Here is a 22,785-nt window from a genome sequence, read left to right as displayed (position 1 = left end):
GACATCACACCCCTCCCTCCCTTCTGTTCTCCAACCATCATTGATCCTTTTTCAGAATAATATGAGCCTTACTGTACAGTACATCCTCATGCACTGTGATATTCTATTTTCAATATTGAAATTTACGGACACCCACCAAAGCATATTGGATTTCAAAGTGTATTTGCTCTGGGTGGTTCTACAAAGAAAACGTTTAGTTTGTATGAAAACGATGTCAGCTTTACCCTGCTATCATTTTAAAATGTGTCATCCAAATCTTTCATATTAATGTGACATTAATGATTTAGCCAGGGCTGGTGTAGGGCCGGTGTTTGTTGAGGGGAAGTCCAAATCAGGTCCATCTGCTCCCAGCCCTTGGAGGGGGGCGTTGGGTGGGGGGGGGGGGTTCTACTAAGTTAACATATGGAGAGTGTTGGGGAAGCTACTCTGAAAATATACCAAGCTACCAATGGGAGAAGTTAAGATACTTTAAATCTACCCTCAAGAAAAATACAGTTTATTTAACTAAAGTTACTTTGAAAAAGTAGTTCACTACAAACTACTTTGTGAAAAATTCTTAAATCTGAAATGCCTTAGACTCTAAATTGCAAGAACAGTTCACTTTGGAGTCATAGGTTAACAGAATGTCTTTAAAAAAACACACAAAAAAAATCTAGTTGTTTCAACTAATTATTATTAAGTAACTGGTTCCACAGCCTTCTTGTTACCTGAATTTAGCTCCAATAGAAAAAGATGGGCAAAAATTCAGTCAACTTAAAATTATGTGTTTGCTCAATTTGTCCCATACGTTCTTTCAACAAGAAATTATCATTTTGGCATCTTACCTAATAAAGGATGTGGAACTAGTTACACACAAATACAGTGCTTTTAACATACACATTTTTCAAAAGACATATTTGACACACGTTGTCCATGTTAATTTATACAGCAATTATGATGTCCTCACCTGGGATTTGAACTCACAATCTCTTGGTGGCAATTTTAATCTTCCTGCTACGCCACCATGTCTGTGTCAATTATAAATTAATCTGACTAATTTCCCCATCATTGATTTGATTTACTTGTTTTTTTTCTCTACAGTTGTCTAATGTTGGTGGGGCAAATTCCCCTGTTTTAATCTTAATCACTATGATAAATAAAATAGTTTTTATTGATTGTACTTTTACCAGAGCCAAGCTTTATTTTGAAGTGCAAAGTGTAGCAATACAGGTGATATCCGTTATATACACAGACATGGTGACATAGCAGGAAGATTGGAATGCTGTGAACCAAGAGATTCTGAGTTCAAATACCAGGTGAGGACATAATGAATACTAAAGTGTAATAATACACTGTATTTCAGTGTGTGTCAAATATGTAAGTAAACATTGTACGTTAAAAGCACTGTGTGTGTAGTTAGTTCGACAGCCTTTTTTTGGTAAGATGCCAAAAACAATAATATCTAGTTGAAGGAACATATTAGACAAATTGAGCAAACACATCATTTTAAGTTGACAGACTTTTTGCCTACTCTACGTTTTCTCATATTGTAGCAAAGTTTGGACAACTAAAAATGTTAACTTCAGCTAGTACAAAAAAAGGTTGTGAAACCAGTTACTTAATAATATATAGTTGAAACAACTAAATATTTTTTTTACAGTACATGTTACTAAATCAGAAGTTATTGTGCTGAGTGAACTAATTGGGAAATTCAAGCATCAAAACATCTAAAAGACGTGTAATGATCTAAACCTAATCCAGCTGGTGACTAAGCCTACACAGCCAACCCTAAAGATCCTTTAAAGTCAAGTCCGATTGATCTTATTTTAACGAATACACCAGAGAGAGAGATATTTCTACTGGTGTCTTCGCCCAAGACATTAGTGAGCATTACCCAGTTGTTTGTGTTAGAGATGTGAGAATACAAAAATCTAAGTCTTATGTCATCACAAAGAGGAACTTTTAAAAACTTGAGTGAACAGTTGTTGTTTTTTACATTATTTTTAATTTAGTGACATTTATTGTATTTCAGCTATCCCTGAACCTGATTTATCTAGCATTTTTGCAGATGTCTTCAATACTATTGTGAATAATCATGCTCCCTTCAAAAAAGTAAGGGTTAAAGGTAGATTGAATGCCTGGTACACTCTGGAATTATCAGAAGTCATTCATAAAAGAGATGACGCTTGGGTCAAGGCCAGGAACACAGGCTTACTCCCGGACTGGCAAGTGTTTAAGCAACTGAGGAATCATTGTGTAAGACAAATCAGAAAGGCAAAATCTGATCATTATGTAACCGCTCTTCCGGATTGTAATGGGAACCCGGCAAAATTCTGGAAAACTGTCAAATTCCTGAAGGGTTCTACTTCCTCCTCTCTGCCACAACAAATTCATTCAGACACTGGCCTCATTGATGCATTTAATCACCATTTTATTTCAGCAAGTAATCTCTTTGAAAGAACTTTTAAGCCTATTCACAGTGATATTGGGCTGGATGCTGATAGGGGAAACTTGCTTTTCTATTAGGCTATTTACAGAAAAAGAAGTCCTAGATGCTTTTCTAGCATTGACAACCTTGTCAATAACCCACATTGTTTTCAGGGCCTCCCGGGTGGTGCAGTGGTTACGGGCGCTGTACTGCAGCACCAGCTGTGCCACCAGAGACCCTGGGTTTGCGCCCAGGCTCTGTCGTAACCGGCTGTGACCGGGAGGTCCGTGGGGCGACGCACAATTGGCCTAGCATCGTCCAGGTTTGTCCGGTAGGGATATCCTTGTCTCATCGTGCACCAGCGACTCCTGTGGCAGGCCGGGCGCAGTGCACGCCAACCAAGGTTGCCAGGTGCACGGGGTTTCCTCTGACACATTGGTGCGGCTGGCTTCCGGGTTGGATGCGCGCTGTGTTAAGAAGCAGTGCGGCTTGGTTGGGTTGTGTATCGGAGGACGAAGTAGCGATGAGTTGTAGCGATGAGACAAGATAGTAGCTACTAAAACAATTGGATACCATGAAATTGAGGAGAAAAAGGGGTACATTTAAATCAAATAAAAAACATTGTTTTCGGGAAATATTCCAAAATTATGGAAATCCGCTTTTGTGCTGCCATTCCATAAGGGCATTGATGTTTGTATTTTATTGAATAAGTTGTTCTCGATAGGCATGAGCTCTGACACCTGTTCATGGTTTCGTGATTGTCTTAGTGACAGAACACAGCCCATTGTAATTGATGGGGTTAAGTCAGAATTTCTTGAAGTACATAAAGGTACCACAGGGGTCAATTTTTGGACCAGCTCTCTTCACCGTTTATATAAATCCCATTGGTCAATCTGTTAAAAATGGTGAACTTCATCTATATGCTGATGATACTATTATGTATGCTATTGCCCTGACTGTTGATCTGGCTGTGTCAAAACTACAGTCAGATATTATAGCTATGCAGGAATCACTTGCTGATTGAAAACGTGTGCTTAATACAGGCAAAACAAAATACATGTTGTTTTTAAACTCTTGTGAGAATGTTTCAGATTAACTAAATGTTCAGTCATTAGATGGTTCTCCAATCAAACGTGTTCCAGTATATAAATACTTAAGCATTTGGATTAATATGGATTTGACATTTTAAAAACATATAGATCAGCTGGTTAAGAAGCTAAGATTTAAAGTTGGCTTTTTCTACTTAAACAGATTGTGCCCTTCTCTAAGCAGTAGGACACAGATTATTCAGTCAACCTTTTTGATCTGTTCTTGATTATGTTGATATTTCTTTGTTTGTTACAAGTGACAGTTTTGATACTCATCGCTGCATCTTGTATTAAAAGATTGGCTGGACTTCGCTAAATACCCGTATATCTCCACGTTACTCCCTTTTTGTTTATAAGGTCCTACTTCATAAACGTCCGTCTTATCTAACTACACTGTTGAAGTATAGACAGCTATGTTGCTTAACCATTCACAGGATTGGGTAGCTCTTGATGTTCCTTTTAATACACTGAATTTCTGTATTTCTAAATACATTTTATCTTGATGTTCTGGTGCTGTTCGGGCAATTTTAATGATTGAAATGGGGAGTTTTATGATTTGTGAAGGAATGTAACTGTTTTTCTGGGTGATTTGTGATGTTATATTTGTACTTCCCATGACTGTGTTTTTGTATTTTAATGTGTGTATACGCAGTACCAGTCAAAAGTTTGGACACACTTACTCATTCCAGGCTTCGCACACTCTTGGAATTCTCTCAACCTGCTTCATGAGGTAGTCACCTGGAAAGCATTTCAATTAACAGGTTTGCCTTGTTAAAAGTTCAGTTGTGGAATTTCTTTCCTCCTTATCGCGTTTGAGCCAATCAGTTGTGTTGTGACAAGGTAGGGGTGGTATACAGAAGATATCCCTATTTGGTAAAAGACCATGGCACGAATAGCTCAAATAAGCAAAGAGAAACGACAGTCCATCAATCTGAAAAATGTCAAGAACTTTGAAAGTTTCTTCAAGTGCAGTTGCAAAAACCATCAAGTGCTATGATGAAACTGGCTCTCATGGGGACCTTCACAGGAAAGGAAGACCCATTGTTAACTCTGCTGCAGAGGATACGTTCATTAGAGTTTACTGCACCTCAGATTGAAGCCCAAATAAATGCTTCACAGAGTTCAAGTAACAGACACATCCCAACATCAACTGCTCAGAGGAGTCTGCATGAATCAGGTCTTGGTCAAATCATGGTCAAATTGCTTCAAAGAAACAACTACTAAAGGACACCAATAATAAGAAGAGACTTGCTTGGGCCAAGAAACAAGAGCAATGGACATTAGACCGGTGGAAATCTGTCCTTTGTTCTGATGAGTCCAAATGTGAGATTTTTGATTCTAACCGCTGTCTTTGTGAGATGCAGAGTAGGTGAACGGATGATCTCTGCATGTGTGGTTCCCACCGTGAAGCATGGAGGAGAAGGTGTGATGGTGTGGGGGTGATTTGCTGGCATTGTCAGTGATATATTTAGAATTCAAGGCACACTTAACCAGCATGGCTACCACAGCATTCTGCAGCGATACGCCATCCCTTCTGGTTTGCTCTTAGTGGTACTACCATTTGTTTTTCAGCAGGACAATGACCCAAAACACACCTCCCAGCTGTGTAAGGGCTATTTTACCAAGATGGAGAGTGATGGAGTCCTGCATCGGATGACCTGGCCTCTACAATCACCTGACCTCAACCCAATTGAGATGGTTTGGGATGAGTTGGGCCGCAGAGTGAAGGAAAAGCAGCCAACAAGTACTCAGCATATGTGATACCTCCTTCAAGACTGTTGGAAAAGCATTCCTTATGAAGCTGGTTGAGAGAATTCCAAGAGTGTGCAAAGCTGTCATCAAGGAAAAGGGAGGCTACTTTGAAGGAATATCTCTTTTTTTTTACCCTTCTTGGTTACTATATGATTCCATATGTGTTATTTCATAGTTTTGATGTCTTCACTATTATTTTACAATGTACAAAATAGTACAAAATTAAAATTAAATAAAAAATTAAATGAGTAGGTGTGTCCAAACTACTGTATATATGATTTTTGGTGCAGTTCCAGTAGTTAGATACACCGCTACATGGCAAAAAAAAGAGTAATTAACTCCTGAAAACACTACCTAGATTTTAATTGAGTTCAACTACCACCAAGCTACTGCAAAATGTATTTTAATTAGTAGTTGATCTAAATGTAGTTCACTATTCCCCAACACTGCAAATGGAATTGTTTTAAGATGGTCAACAACAACAAAATAATACAATAAAAAAGATAGTCATACCATGGATCATAAAGATAATTGGTTTTGAATTTTAGGACCTCTATAGCTATAATTTTTGAAATATAATTTTTGGGGGATGACACATTGAATTTGGCCTTACTGCTATTAACACATTGAATGCATTGAATAACATAGTCATACATGACAAAATATATAGTAAAAACAAATCATTTGATTTGTCTATCCTATATCTATGAGATAAAAAAAAAGACCCATATACCTTTGACGTGGAAATGCCCAATTCACTTCCATAAATGTTTTCCTCCTGATACCGGTTACCTTCAGATGTGTCTCGTGATGCTTGTAGAGCAAAACGTAGAGCAAAACAGCCTAGATGCTTGTGCTTTTGAGAGTCTCAGCTTTCGATAGTGGGGTAGACTAAATAGTTTCTAGTTCAAACCATTTGGACTTGACAGACGTTTTCGTGAAAGTAACTTTTTGACATCCTATCATTTCCAACAACACTGACTTGGGAAGTGCCTGTCTACCGCATAGGCAAATGGCCGACATCGGCGGATTCAGTGGATCGCGACGCAGCCCATGCAAAAAGGAAGTCTATAGCGTGAACACACAGGGTTTTGTTTGCACCGATTTTCACGCAGGTACGGGCATTTACCTCTGAGGTTTTTTTATATGAATGATTTAGCCAGGGCTCATGCAGGGCCCATGTTTGTTGAGGGAAAAGCAAGTCCAAATCATGTCCACCCTCTACCAGCCCCAGTCACACGGTACAGTTAGCCCAACCTGGCCTGGAGATGAGATGGAATGTCTCCAGTTCCTCCCCAGGCATGTCGTGATGAATGTTTGGGGCTGGACTGAATGATAACAATGTCCTTCACCCACATCTGACTGCACATTAAATGACCACAGTTGCATTGTGTTGTTTCTCAACATATATTTTCTCATTCTCTCCTTTATTCTCTTGCGCTCTCTCTCTCTCTCTCTCTCTCTCTCTCTCTCTCTCTCTCTCTCTCTCTCTCTCTCTCTCTCTCGCTCTCTCTCTCGCTCTGTAACAGGAGGCTGGAAGAAGTGGTGTTTGAGTGTGGCTGTGATATCCGCTGGATTCAGCTGTGGCAGCAGCGAGGGGAGGCTGGCCTGAACACCCAGCTGTTATTCTGCAACAACGGAGCCTCCAAGATCCCTCTCCAAGCTATGAATATCTCCCTCTGTGGTACGAGCCACCGCCGCCATGATCCCCCCTCCACACTCTTTAATCATCCCATGGTTGAAGAAACTGGTTGAATCAACATTGTTTCCACATCATTTCAACCCCCAAAATTATGTCTGATGACGTTGAATCAATGTGGAAAACTGATTGGATTTCTTTTCACTCAACATTTAACCTACATCCATTGCCATGGATTGTCAACTAGCGTTGAATTCACATTAGTTGACAACTCAACCAAATGTAAATCAAAAGTAGAGGTTTAAATTTGTCTGTGCCCAGTGGGTAGGCCATATATATCACTTTCACAAGAATTACATAAATGCCTGACGTAACTTATCTCATGAGAGTCGAGCAAAAAGAGTGATGACAACTCACCTTTCTGAAACTCTGCTTGTTCCTTCCTGTCCCGCTCACAAATAGAATTCACAACTTAAAGTATCTCAGTCAGAATTTCAAGTGTGCTGTGTCTGGCTGCTATTGTATTCTCTCTCTCTTTCTCTCTCTGCCCCCCCCCCTCTCTCTCTCTCCCTCACCCCACCAGACTTGCCGGACATTAGTGTGACCCACTATAATCTCACAGTGATTGAGGGGGACAGAGTCACCGTCACCTGTAATGGATCTGGATCCCCCCTCCCTGAGGTGGACTGGACCGTCAATGACCTCCACTCCATCAACACTCACCAGGTGGGTTAGCCAGGACACACACAAAGGGACCCATAATGCACTGTGCTATTCTTCATTGTAATGGTCGAACCATTGTGCTTTGTCTCTAGGTAGCTGCAGGAAACAACTTGGCGTGTGACCTTGGAGTTAGTTTTAGCTACAGTGCAACTTTAGGGTGCATTCTATTTAGATTCCAGGCAATTCTGGAATTCTGTTGTTGTGCTATGAAGATAAATTCTATGTCCAATTGAGGAAATTAAATGGAACTGACACCAACTGTGTTTGTGTGCTTGTGATTTCATAGCTTTCTGAAAATGCAGTTAACCTGCTTTATGCAGAGAATTGTAGCTGAATAAAATAAATTGTCTGCCCCAATCTTTATCCTACAGTATCACTCACTTGTCTTTCTCTCCTGCTCTGTCCAGTCCAACGTGTACTGGCCCAATGTCCACTCCATCAACCTAACCCTGGTCAACGTGAGCCGTGATGACAACTTCTATATGCTGACCTGTATAGCAGAGAACAAAGTGGGGATGGCCAACGCCTCCATCCAGCTCACGGTCCATTGTACGTAGCTACCAATGACCAGTTCAAGTTCAACGTTTTATTTATCAAATTGCAGACCACAAACACTCTCAATTGTTTGCTGTTTGATGATGGTATTCAGCTCAATATTCATCTCAGAGGCCAATGTACCAACAGATAACACCAATATTCAGCTCACAGTCAGACCATGAATAATGTAGAGGTGTCAAGCACCTTGTTACAACACTATTTAGATGTTAAATGCAGTTAAAGCAGCAATCTGCAGCTGAAGCAATAACAAAATGTTCTCCCCACCCCTGTTTCAGTAAAAAGCCGAGGCATAGGTATATATGATTCATTTACAGGTAAAAAAAAAAAAATGGATGTAACAACTGCAGATTTCCCTTTTAATGAGATGTTTCATTGTCCTATTTTATGTAAATGCTGCCATGCATATGTACATTCTTCTATAAAGTAGACTAGTGGAATTATATGTGTAAAATGCCTCATTAAGGAACCTCCCTTTTATGATGACTATTGAACTTAGGCTACAATCTATAAGAGGGAGTTTATGTTGGAAAACTACTCTTATCCATTCTGTAAGTTTTTTTATTTTACTAGGCAAGTCAGTTAAGAACAAATTCTTATTTACAATGACGGCCTAGGAACAGCGGGTTAGCAGCCTTGTTCAGGGGCAGGACGACAGATTTTTACCTTGTCAGCTCGGGGATTCAATCTAGCAACCTTTCGATTACTGGCCCAATGCTCTAACCACTAGGCTACCCAGTAACTACTCTTATCCATTCTATAAGTACTCCTATCCATTCTATAAGTACTCCTATCCATTCTATAAGTACTCCTATCCATTCTATAAGTACTCCTATCCATTCTATAAGTACTCTTATCCATTCTATAAGTACTCCTATCCATTCTATAAGTACTCCTATCCATTCTATAAGTACTCATATCCATTCTATAAGTACTCCTATCCATTCTATAAGTACTCCTATCCATTCTATAAGTACTCCTATCCATTCTATAAGTACTCCTATCCATTCTATAAGTACTCCTATCCATTCTATAAGTACTCCTATCCATTCTATAAGTACTCCTATCCATGCAATTCTATCCATTCGATCATTGCTCCTTTCTATCGTATTCTTACCATTCCAATACTATCCCATCCATTATATAACTAAGCCTACTCTTATCCATTCTATCAGTACTCTTATGCGTTCTATCCTCTACATTCTGTAAGTGCCGAGAGGTCATTGTGTTGAGTATTGATCCGTGCGAGCTGGCGGGTGGTTCCCTTGGATGTGGATACTTCATTGATGAGAAGGCAGTGGTCCTTTCCCGTGAAAGATGACAGCGATTTATAGAATGTTCATCACATAATGTGCGCGATTGCTTTCCAGCAGAGCGAGGAGAGGGGAGCTCTGACCCTGTTCGTTGGGAAACATCTGGAAGGTCCTGCTAGTTATTCAGTGGCGGTGCACTGGTGCTGCACTGCAAAGCCATTTGTTTTTGTTTGTGATGTTCTTTATGAAACCACATGCTCTTTTGGTTTTCTTGGTAATTGCCAATCATCCCAACAGCCGCTTGGCGTGTCTGTTGGAAACGCCTTAAAACAGAGAGTCAACAGCTGTGGTGATTAGTTAGACTAACTGACAGTCAAGCCAGGAAATAATTGCTGTCAGTTTGATATTCGCGTCACTAAGGTTCCACACTTTATGTTGGCACGATGTTCCTATGATCATCACAAAACACTGTTTTCAAGGATCGATGGCATAAGGGAATCATTGTAGGGTCTCTGAAGAACCATAAATGGGATGGTTCTTTGAAGAACCGTACAAAATCCCAAACAAGGAATGTTTCGGCCTTCCAGGATTGGAATTGAATAGCCCTGCTGTAGGAGTTTAAGCTGCATTTGCATATTTTACATGGTTCCTTTAGAGTGAATTTTAGAGTTACCAGTACCACCCATGACTGGGTTTGCTAGAGACACAGACATGGTTGTTGCATTCATTCATTTTCAGTCCTGTGGCCTTCAACAAGTGAGATCCTAAGTGAATATATTGTCAATAAAATTAAATGATTGGATTAGTTTAGAAAAATGTATGTTATTTATATTTCAGTAGCATAGGATTAATGAATCAATCAATGTACATATATTGAAACAATATTGAGAACTTTTCTTTTCAGTTAAACTCCCCCAACGTGGCTTTTATTTATTCTTATTGTTTAAATTAAGCATTTGATTGTTACTATGGTGGACATTTCTCTGGCCCAGACTTACGTCCTTTATTAGACCACACTGTTTCCATTAGCTGGATACCATTACAGGGTAATATGATAATTGTTTGTTGCTCCTGCATTTACATTCATACTGACGGGCGATGGCAACAGGGGTGTAACACTATTCTCTCAGTTCCCAATACATACAGTATTGATTGCCAGAGATAATGATGAGATCCGCAAACTCAAGTCTCTCTCTCTCTCCTACGCTCTCTTAACCTCTCTCACACTCTCTCGCTCTCTCTTTCTCCCTGCTCTCTCTGAAGCACTTAGTTTTCACAGAGACCCCCTGCGTTTTACCTTGCATTAACTAACAATGAAGAAATTGGCATGCTCTCTTAATGTGTATATTAACAGTGAATCGAAGTATGATTGATGCTTTATGTGAGCTCAGTATGGCACATTTACAGCCCTGTAATTGCAGATGGTTAGCTAGCTTTCAACATACCGACCATGGCTGTGGAGTTACAGTATATGGTGGACGCTTTTATGAGGTGTGATATTATTACTGCCTCTGGCTGCCATCCTTCAGAGTGGGTGATGTGTCCACTCAGCCAAAAGCCTGGAGACAACACAATGTTCCTGTGGTCAGCAGCCACATCCTAGCAGCAGCTTCAGAGATCAACAAAACACCATTTATACTGCTGGCCTTCAAACCACTCACAAGCAAGAAATAACAAGTCACACCCCCTGAACATTGGTACATAGTGTAACTAGAAGATTGTGTGTGTCACATGTCATGATGCCAACACATTGAAAACACATCTCTGACATACCTTGTTTATGTCTGTCCTCCCTCCCAACAGTCCCCCCCACCATCCTGAAGCTAGACGAGCCCGAGCGTCGCCATGAAACCTGCATAGAGTTCACAGTGCGTGGTAACCCCCAGCCTACCCTGCGCTGGTTCCACCGGGACAAGGAGATCCCCCCCAGTGACTACATCCGCACTGAGATGGATACCTACCAGGACTACCTAGAGGGATGCCTCAACTTCAAGGACCCCACGCACCACAACAACGGCAACTACACTCTGGAAGCTAGCAACTTCCTAGGAGTCACCACCAAGACAGTGTATGGACACTTCCTCAACGCCCCGTTTTCAGACGGTAGGTAGATTTGACTTGCTATAGTAGCTATGTAGAGCAGTGCAGGTATGAAGTAGCTTTATACCTGTAACCTTTCGTGAGTCCAACAGGATATTGCATGGATCAGAGCAGCAGAGCTTAAACTGTTAAGTGCTACTGTCTTATTAACGGGTTCACTGGTGAATGTAGAAACAGTCTCTCTCGCTGTCACGCCTCTATTACTAAAGGGGATATATTTAGAGGTGAAGATAAGATCTCATTGGGAATGTTGCTTTATTCTTTAGAGAGAAATCCTTTACTTGTAGATTGTCATTTGATAACAGTACAAGCTCCCCGGTCCTTCATTCCCCTCCCTCCCATCCCACCCATCATACCAAGACAGCACAACAAACGTTTGAAATATATATTTTTTAATAGCAATAAATAGTAATACAATGGTAATTACAACAGCACTGCTCACAAGAATGTCAGATGAAATGTTTTGTTAGCAGCTCCAGCAACATTTGGCCTATAACAGTTCCCCTCAACCCTGGTCCAGGCCCAAAGGGCCCACTAATCTGTAAAAGGTTGAAAATGCTTTGGTGTTTCGCATCCTGTTTAGTGCAGAACTAGATCCTTCCACATGTATAGATGGTGTAACTAAACTCGTCATTGGTCATTCCAGAAGGTCAAAGGGCCAGTGTTTTGCTCAAACAAAGAACTCGAGAAAATATAGTTGTGAATTATTTAGTACTTTTTCCAAGACCTGATTGAAGCTTCAAATGCAAATGATCAAATGATCAAATGACAAAACATTTAACAGGTCTTTCACAATTTTATGTTGATAAAGTAAGACAGTTGAATCTGTAAGGTATTTATCATATTCTTCAAAATAAAAAATGTGACATTATATTTCACTTTCATGGAAGAAAAAAATAACTCACTCTTGTACAAATCTTAAGCCCAGGGCTCAATGTGATCCACCAGTCATCCATTATGCTACTGTCCTGACCTGAGTCTTTATATTTAGATGGTACACGGCATGGATGGTTGTTCAGATGAATTAAAGCACAGTACAGTTGAGTTAGATGATATGATTGACAGTTGTAGTAAGGAGACATGTAGTAGGGAGAAGGCTGTTTTACTTGGACTGTTAGCATTAGCGGCTGAAATGCTACGCAAAACAAAAGTTCATATTGAGTGAATTCCGTTTTCCTACAATGTAATAACATTTTGTACTCTCATTTTTATTGACACATACTTTCTTGGATTGTTTTGGAGCGTTTCATCTGAGTATTTGGTGTGCTCTCAGCTGTCTGAGTTTATGAAGGACCCGAAGACAGGGGAAGCACACACAAACTTGCCTGTTTTTATATTTGACCATAGAGTTTGCTAGAGGGAATGTACATAGCCCATTTGGAATGTAACATTATTTTTAATCTCACAAAGTTGCCTGGCAACTGTGGCCTATAATTAGTGCCAAACTCTACCCTAGGAAAAGTATTACGTTAGCAGTGTCTTCCTTAAAATGTTAATCGAAATATTAACTGAAATTAAATAAATATTTATAATCAATCAATATTCATGCTATTAACCATGTTTTAAAACATTTGATTATACTGTCTGAGAGACAGTGTCTGCCAAAACATTATTTGTGTGTTTTGGTGCGGCCTTTTACATATACTGAAACACCAGAGTCTTTTCACATCACTCTCTTAAAAACACAATGATCCAGGTTGAAGAAACACTTTGCTTGTTTCAGACTACTTCCAATCTGTTTTGAAATCCGTTCAGTAACGCTTTCATCGTGTTTACATTGAAACACCTGCACTATTTGTCATGATTTTACTACGCAATGATGGTGTTTTGAGTCTTTCTACTTTAACAGTGGAGAGTGAAAGTGGCGTTCTTCTTTGAACATGCCCTGTGCATATACACATTGGTTGAACATGCCCTGTGCATATACACATTGGTTGAACATGCCCTGTGCATATACACATTGGTTGAACATGCCCTGTGCATATACACATTGGTTGAACATGCCCTGTGCATATACACATTGGTTGAACATGCCCTGTGCATATACACATTGGTTGAACATGCCCTGTGCATATACACATTGGTTGAACATGCCCTGTGCATATACACATTGGTTGAACACGCCACTGATGATGACTCTTCTGTCTTCTTTTCCCACAGATTATGGTGATTATGGTAAGTGATCTTTTCAGACAGTAGTACCATGACACGAATAGTACCATGACATGAATAGTACCATGACACGAATAGTACCATGACATAAATAGTACCATGACACGAATAGTACCATGACACGAATAGTACCATGACACGAATAGTACCATGACACAAATAGTACCATGACACAAATAGTACCATGACATAAATAGTACCATGACACGAATAGTACCATGACATGAATAGTAGCTGACATGAATAGTACCATGACACGAATAGTACCATGACACGAAAAGTACCATGACACGAATAGTAGCTGACATGAATAGTACCATGACACGAATAGTACCATGACATAAATAGTACCATGACATGAATAGTAGCATGACATGAATAGTAGCATGACATGAATAGTACCATGACATGAATAGTACCATGACAAGAATAGTACCATGACACAAATAGTACCATGGCATAAATAGTACCATGACATAAATAGTACCATGACACAAATAGTACCATGACATGACTTGTATCATGACATAAATAGTACCATGACATGAATAGTACCATGACATGAATAGTACCATGACAAGAATAGTACCATGACACAAATAGTACCATGGCATAAATAGTACCATGACATAAATAGTACCATGACACGAATAGTACCATGACATGACTTGTATCATGACATAAATAGTACCATGACATGAATAGTACCATGACATGAATAGTACCATGACACGAATAGTACCATGACACGAATAGTACCATGACATGAATAGTACCATGACATGAATAGTACCATGACAAATAGTACCATGACATGAATTGTACCATGACATGACTTGTACCATGACATAAATAGTACCATGACATGAATAGTACCATGACATAAATAGTACCATGACACAAATAGTACCATGACATAAATAGTACCATGACACGAATAGTACCATGACATGACTTGTATCATGACACGAATAGTACCATGACACAAATAGTACCATGACATGCAAGAACCTGGAAGTCTCTAGCTCAAACACACAGATTAAACTGAAACTAAAGGTGATTAAAACAACTCTAGGGGGGTTATGGTAAGTGATTTTTCTTTTCAGACAGTAAACAAGAAATAGTAGCAGGAAATATGTAAATAGCACAGTGACGTAAATAGTACCATGGCATCTATTTAATAAGCAGAGCAACAAAAAGGTCATGGGAGCTTACATTTGATGTCATTTTAATCTTCTGATATTCACTACCCTAATTCCAAAATGTTGTTGCCACCATATACTGCCTACATTAGCTGGGTAAGACTCAAGGTTACAGCTAGACACCTCTATCATTGGAGGACCAACAGGCTCATTTAGTCTTTAATCTGTTCTAATTTAGGAGGTAAATGTAGAGGCAAGCACAGCCACTGACCTTCATCCCCAGGCTCTCAAATTGACATCACGCCAGAGCTTCATTGGGATTTTCCACGCATAATAAATCCTGAACGCGAAAGGGAAAGAGTGACAGATTGTTACTGTCAGGGCTCAAAATGATGTTGGATGAGTCCACTTGGTGGTAGGAAGGCAGGAAGAGGCCGGGCAGGACAGACGGGCTCATCAGAAACACCCGGCGCTGTTCTGTTCTTTTCTGTTCCGTTCTGCTACACCACATTGCTTCGCACCGCGGCCTGTTAGCAGAGAGCATGATGGGAGGGCAACCCAGGGGCATTAGTGTCTCCATAGACGTGGATACAAATGAGAGACTTGAAAAGGTCTCATTGTATCAGAAATGGAAGCAGATCTGTGAAGGGCAACAACCCAACGGACTCTACACAGTTTACAAAGCATTAAGCATAACATCAGTTAGCTGCAAGAAATGTGGGTGTGTGCTATAATTCTTTGATCTGGTACACACTGTAGGTCATACCCACCCTTCTCCCCTCCCATCATGGATTCCTACTCTGTATGTGCATCTCTATGCCTATGGCTAGTTGTTCAGAATGATTGTGTAGACTGCATGTTAGGTATTCAGGATATACTGCACAATGTAACTGTCAGTTGCCTGTCAGTACTTTCATCAATGGTGTTTATTTTGTCTTCATCACAGGGACTCCAACACCGACCATCACAGTAACACACAGGCCTGAGGAGGACACATTCGGGGTGAGTTTGAGAACACTGTGGTGCTCAACTAAGTGGCTTTTCTAATCTAGTGGAGATACAGCCTGTATACACAACATCAACTTCTTCTTTTTCCTGGGAACAACAACTAAGAAGAGGCTTTAGTTTGAGCTATTTTAATCTGTTTCTTTTTCACTCCCTCGCCTTGTAGCTCGCTCCTATCTGCCTTTTCCTTTTTGGCTTCTGTGTTTAACAACTTCTTAAAAAATGTAATTTCGCTCATCTTTGTGCTGTAATTGACGAGATGGAGATTATTTCCTCATTTGAAGGATTGAATGGGGAAGAGAGCAGTGACATGGGAGGGGAGACGACTTCCAATTGTTTGGAGGTCCTAATTATACCGTATGACGGTTTTTCTCTCTCATTTTGGGCTTCTCCTTTTTGATTCCTCTTTGTTTTCTTATTGCCAGCGGAGAATTTATAACGGCAGTTTTCAGTAAAACATTGCACTACTAATCCAGTTTTCAGTAAAACATTGCACTACTAATCCAGTTTTCAGTAAAACATTGCACTACTAATCCAGTTTTCAGTAAAACATTGCACTACTAATCCAGTTTTCAGTAACACATTGCACTACTAATCCAGTTTTCAGTAAAACATTGCACTACTAATCCAGTTTTCAGTAAAACATTGCACTACTAATCCAGTTTTCAGTAAAACATTGCACTACTAATCCAGTTTTCAGTAAAACATTGCACTACTAATCCAGTTTTCAGTAAAACATTGCACTACTAATCCAGTTTTCAGTAAAACATTGCACTACTAATCCAGTTTTCAGTAAAACATTGCACTACTAATCCAGTTTTCAGTAAAACATTACACTACTAATCCAGTTTTCAGTAAAACATTGCACTACTAATCCAGTTTTCAGTAAAACATTGCACTACTAATCCAGTTTTCAGTAAAACATTGCACTACTAATCCAGTTTTCACAAGCCCTGCATTTACTGTAGGCTTCATGACTGTTGGCTATTCAGTTTTTTGGAGGTAGATATCTTAATGTCTACACTGTATGCCTTGTGAGACTTACTCTCACTAAGCCCTGTCTTGTCGTCTTCCAGGTGTCTATTGCTGTGGGCCTTGCTGGATTTGCCTGTGTCCTTCTCGTTGTCCTGTTTGTTCTCATCAACAAATATGGCCGACGTTCAAAGTTTGGAATGAAAGGTAAGAAACACCCAGTGTTCTTCTGAAAGGAAGTTATCATTTAGACATTGTTTTCTTAGGTAGTGCCTCAGCTTTCAAAATGAGACATTACACAGACTTTGTGCTTGTTTATCCCTTTCAGGCCTAGTACATTGTTGTGTTGTCTTTCTATGGAATCCACCTGTGGTATTTCAATTCTTTCAGAATTTCTGAGGACCCTATTTTTTCTCCAAATCATTCCTCTCAACCACACCCTACCCCAAATCTATTGACACACCCTTAAAACCCCACCGCCCACTAGATTTAGATATTTACATCAACAATAATAACCTTCAATTTATTTATCCGACGAAAATAAACCAATAAATACATTTACTCAATAAAATTGTGTTTTTCAAATGAACTCTCAAAGATGTTAATATATTGGCTCATGATTATTACATTTTTCAGGGAGAGACTGCATTGCATTTCCCCTGGCGACCCCACTTGGGGTCATAACCCCGACCCCAATTGGGGTTGCGACCCTGACTTTGAATACCACTGCCATAAACTGTATACACGGTCTACTTTCTCATCTGTATACAGCACACAACAGTATCGCTACTTACACTTTATTTGATCTAGTGCTTGTCTTGGTATGTGGGCCGGCAGGCGGAGGTGGGGGTAATGCTTGCCATATTGCAGATTTGATCCCTGTGAAGAATGAGTTTGCAGTAGTGTCAGTAATGCCAACCAATTCCAAATATGGCTCAGTGCAGCCTAAGCTTATATTTTTTGAATCACGTCCAAGCACTACTTATCAATGTCTTCTGGTGGCTGATGCAGCTGGTTCCGCTGTGTACCGTGTTGGGCTTGGTGCTTTCTCTGACTGCAGCAGGAGGGGGTGACGGTGATGCAGTAGTAGTAACCACCATGTCCCTTCCCCTGGAACAGCCCTGTCTCAGGTATTGGCTCTGCTGCTGTTATAAACTGTATGACAGTGTTTACAGTGTTTCAGGTAACACCTGCCGGCTTTGGCTGATGGTTGTGCATTGCCTGGTGCCATTTTGTGTAGACATAGCTTAGGGGGATTTAGACAACCTCTTTCACTCTCTCTTTTTTTCTTTCCCCAGTCTCTCTTTCTCTAGTCTCTCTCTCTCTCTTCAGTCTCTCTCTCTCTCTCTCTCTCTTCAGTCTCTCTCTCTCTCTCTCTTCAGTCTCTCTCTCTCTCTCTCTCTCTTCAGTCTCTCTCTCTTCAGTCTCTCTCTCTTCAGTCTCTCTCTCTTAAGTCTCTCTCTCTCTCTTCAGTCTCTCTCTCTCTTCAGTCTCTCTCTCTCTTCAGTCTCTCTCTCTCTTCAGTTTCTCTCTCTCTCTTCAGTCTCTCTCTTACTCTCTCTCTTCAGTCTCTCTCTCTCTCTCTTTCTCTAGTCTCTTACTCTCTCTCTTCAGTCTCTCTCTCTATCTCTTTCTCTAGTCTCTTACTCTCTCTCTTCAGTCTCTCTCTCTATCTCTTTCTCTAGTCTCTCTCTCTCTTTCTCTAGTCTCTTACTCTCTCTCTTCAGTCTCTCTCTCTATCTCTTTCTCTAGTCTCTCTCTCTCTTTCTCTAGTCTCTCTCTCTCTCTCTTCAGTCTCTCTCTCTCTCTCTTCAGTCTCTCTCTCTCTCTCTCTCTCTCTCTCTCTCTTCAGTCTCTCTCTCTTTTCAGTCTCTCTCTCTAGTCTCTCTCTCTTTCTCTAGTCTCTCTCTCTCTTTCTCTAGTCTCTCTCTCTCTCTCTCTTTCTCTAGTCTCTCTCTCTTTCTCTAGTCTCTCTCTCTCTATCTCTCTCTCTTTCTCTAGTCTCTCTCTCTCTCTCTCTTCAGTCTCTCTCTCTCTTCAGTCTCTCTCTCTCTCTCTCTCTCTCTCTCTCTTTTCAGTCTCTCTCTCTCTCTCATTTTCCCCCCAGTCTCTCTCTCTCTCTCTCTCTTCAGTCTCTCTCTCTCTTCAGTCTCTCTCTCTCTCGTTTTTTTTCTTTCCCCAGTCTCTCTCTCTCTTCAGTCTCTCTCTCTCTCTCTCTCTCTCTCTCTCTCTCTCTCTCTCTCTCTCTCTTCAGTCTCTCTCTCTCTCTAGTCACTCACTCACTCACTCACTCTCCTCAGACTCTCTCTCGTCAGTCAGTCAGTCAGTCAATCTCTCTCCTCAGTCTCTCTCTCGCTCTCCTCAGTCAGTCACTCTCCTCAGTCAGTCACTCTCCTCGGACTCTCTCTCTCTCTCTCTCTCTCTCTCTCTCTCTCTCTCTCTCTCTCTCTCTCTCTCTCTCTCTTCAGTCAGTCAGTCACTCTCTCTCCTCAGTCGCTCTCTCTCTCGCTCTCCTCAGTCAGTCAGACTCTCCTCAGTCAGTCAGACTCTCCTAAGTCAGTCAGACTCTCCTCAGTCAGTCAGACTCTCCTCAGTCAGTCAGACTCTCCTCAGTCAGTCAGACTCTGCTCAGTCAGTCACTCTCCTCAGTCAGTCACTCTCCTCAGTCAGTCAGACTCTCCTCAGTCAGTCAGACTCTCCTCAGTCAGTCAGACTCTCCTCAGTCAGTCACTCTCCTCAGTCAGTCAGACTCTCTTCAGTCAGTCGGACTCTCCTCAGTCAGTCGGACTCTCCTCAGTTGGACTCTCTCTCTCTCTCCTACAGATAATGACATCACAGCTCACATTAGAATATTCCATGCATTGGACATTTGTGTGTAAGCATGTACCAATTATGGAATTGCTGCCACAATCACACACACATCAAAGGGATGTTTAATGCATTGCTTTTCTCCCTTACGTCCGTCTGGAGGCCTGTGGCATTGTATTTGTCTTTCATCATCAAGTGGAAAGTAATCAGTCCCTGTATCTGATGTTAACAACATTAGAGTACCCCCAGGCCTCCCAATGAAGCCTGTAGTTCTCTAATGAATGCATATACCGCTAGCTGACTGCTTGCCTTGGCACTTTGCCGTCTCCATTGACTTTCTCTTTTTCACTCCTGTTCCCACGGGGGACATTTTTTTCTCCTCCTCTAGGCCCCCCCCCTCCCCCCCATCTCTTCTCTTCCTCTTCCCCTTCCTCTGTGTTTCCTCTCCCTCTGTTTGACAACAACAGAAAGCTCTATCAATCCTTTTTAACCAAGGTAATTCAGAGCAGATTAAGCTGATAACATCATCGGATGTGAGATTTAAAAAAGTTAATGGAAGGAAGAGAGATTGAGATAGTTGCAGGCGTTGGAAGGCATAGTGCTGTCGGTAAAGGTACTGCGGGAGTGAGGGAGCAGCCGGTTAAACCCGTTCCGGCTGCTTTACTCTCCAGCTGTTTACATGCAGACACACAATGTCTCCTAGTTCCGCTGCTCTGCATGCATCCCCAGGCCTCGTTCTCTCTCGCACAGACACATCCTGGCTGCATACAGTCCATTTGGCAACCGTGAGCAAAGGGGAGTCTTGAGGGTTTGCTTGGGTGTCATTTGCCTTTAAATGGTTTGTCTGATTAGGAGTCCTCATATGTCCCCGGTTAGCTGGGTCGTCTGATTGGGAGTCCTCATATGTCGCCGGTTAGCTGGGTCGTCTGATTGGGAGTCCTCATATGTCCCCGGTTAGCCGTGAGACGTGACTGCCAACAGCCCAGCACCATGCCACCTCCCCCTGTGTGAATACAGGGTTTTAGAGAAAGGAAGGCAGGAACAGAATCCGCCATTCTCCCTGAGTCTCTGAGCATGTCTGCCATGTTGTTGTTACTATGGTGATTCTGGCTGATTGGCATGTGGTATTAGGACCTAGAAGGAGAGCAAGGAAGCTCACAAATGTGCTTTGGCGTGTTTTTTATGTCCTGGAATTAAGAAAGAGCCTTTGGAATGCCGACTGACTTCGAGAGGAGAATAGTCTGGCCATGAAAAGCATTCATTGTGTCACCCTTGAGAAGTTTTTCTTCTTCACCCTCCCCCCTCACAAACAGTGGTCCTTTCTGTTCCAGAGTCCTGCTAGAGTGTTGAGGAAACCTGTTTGTAGACAAAGTATTGAGACTTCATTTCCTTCTTTTGGTGGTGGTCCAGTGGAATGAATGAATGAGAGTTGTTCATATGAAGTGAAGCGTTAATGACAGTAATCTACTCATGTGGTGACTGAAAGGCCATCCCAGAGAAGCAACTGAAAGCTTGGCAAATACAACATCTTAACAACATTTACAACCCAACACTGTTTTGCAAAGGAGTCCTTTTTTTTGCAGGTGTGTTTCTATGCCCACAGTTTATATGGCGGTAAAGCAGCAATCTCTATTTGGTCTCGTGTGCTCTGTGTCTAGTTGTGTGGCTGGTCTTAGCTGAAAGGCCTGTTTGGTGTGAGCTGCTTGTCCATCCCATCTCAGTCTTATCAAGACTCCCCCTGCATGGCAATGTAAGACCAGACCACAGGGCATATTTAAAAAGACCCCGTACTTTTAAGTTGATTCTCATTCCACCGTGGTCCCCTCTCTCTCTAGTGTTAAACTTTCTCTGAGGGCTCACTGTGAGATCACATTATTACTGTCTTAAATCTGACAGCAGGACCTTCACACTGATAGGAGAGGACTTCTTACTTTGACTTTTTACTTCAGAGAAGAAAGATGTGTGTGTGTGTGTGTGTGTGTGTGTGTGTGTGTGTGTGTGTGTGTGTGTGTGTGTGTGTGTGTGTGTGTGTGTGTGTGTGTGTGTGTGTGTGTGTGTGTGTGTGTGTGTGTGTGTGCGTTTTGGTTTCTCGCACGAATGTACTGGTGAACTTGACAGCACACACAGCTGAGTCATCTGTCCCACACCCTTTATGTCCTGGGATAAATCTGACAAGGCCTTTTCCTCTGGACGTTTGTTTTACTGCCCCACTTTCATGGCTTTGACCAAGAGCATCATTCATCAATCAGACAGCCGTCCTGTAACTGACATTACTACATAAACTCACAGCACTGCTATGTGGACTGCACCGCTCCTGAACTGTACAGTGGATCTTTCTACACACAGACATCAGAGTGAGTATCTGATCTTCACAACACCTCTCAGGAGGAGGAATGACATTTAACATCAATGAAAAGATTTCACATTGTGTTACAATTCCACCACTTTAGAGAGCGTGGGTTTAATCCGGATTTTTTTTTTTAAGCATGCAGAATTGATGCTCTGAAATACTGCTATTAGTTTCTCAGTCTTTGTCCTTTTTGAACGCTTAGGTAAAATGTACTGTAGATTGTTTTGTTTGGTAACAATGGCTATTCACTGAAGTTCTTACCTTCATTACTGCCACATTAACGGCAACGTGTCGCATCAATAACATGCGAAAGCCTGTAATTCTTCAACAATGGAAATGTTGCTTTGCCCAATATATGCCAGCCAGAAAATGTTCAATATGCTAATGAGACTGTTGACCTCATTAGAAATATTAAAACACGCTTGCTTGATTATCCCTCTCCAGTTAAATATGTTATTTATTTAGTCAATACTTGTGTTGTGGTTAAAAGGAAATCATCTCGCAATGCACATTTCCAAAGACCTTTTTTTTCTTCACTGTGTCTTTACATCGCTCTACTCCACCTGGGCAAGAGCATCAAAACAACGCCGCTATTAAAGTCTACAATTGTTGCTGCAAATTGATAGGGACTGATTTCAAACAACTAGTGCCACCCCTGCATAAAGTATACTGAGGGTAGATACGTGGCACAATCAACTACACCAACCATGAAATGACAGTCATTTAATACTCCATACAATCTATTTGAGTTGTATTCACTGTTGGTTTGGAGTATTCCCACAGACTCCCCCACCTCTCTGAATTGCTTCTCGTCCATAT

At 41.1% G+C, this 22,785-nt stretch overlaps 1 protein-coding gene across 6 annotated transcripts in view; it reads left to right on the top strand.

The window, feature by feature from the left end:
• Positions 1-22,785, top strand: part of ntrk3a (neurotrophic tyrosine kinase, receptor, type 3a) — a 260,675-nt gene that overhangs the window by 134,820 nt on the left and 103,070 nt on the right. For 4 of the 6 annotated variants that reach the window (XM_031801795.1, XM_031801794.1, XM_031801792.1 and 1 more), the window contains exons 5-11: positions 6,777-6,931; positions 7,470-7,612; positions 8,017-8,158; positions 11,221-11,520; positions 13,678-13,692; positions 15,778-15,833; positions 16,913-17,015. In XM_031801795.1, the coding sequence (XP_031657655.1) occupies positions 6,777-6,931; positions 7,470-7,612; positions 8,017-8,158; positions 11,221-11,520; positions 13,678-13,692; positions 15,778-15,833; positions 16,913-17,015 (914 nt within the window). The remainder of the gene's footprint in view (positions 1-6,776; positions 6,932-7,469; positions 7,613-8,016; positions 8,159-11,220; positions 11,521-13,677; positions 13,693-15,777; positions 15,834-16,912; positions 17,016-22,785) is intronic. The other 2 variants (XM_031801796.1, XM_031801793.1) reach the window with 1 other exon arrangement.

This window comes from Oncorhynchus kisutch, linkage group LG22, assembly GCF_002021735.2.
Source record: "Oncorhynchus kisutch isolate 150728-3 linkage group LG22, Okis_V2, whole genome shotgun sequence".
Taxonomy (NCBI): Eukaryota; Metazoa; Chordata; class Actinopteri; order Salmoniformes; family Salmonidae; genus Oncorhynchus; species Oncorhynchus kisutch.
This window is presented reverse-complemented; position numbering and strand designations above follow the sequence as displayed.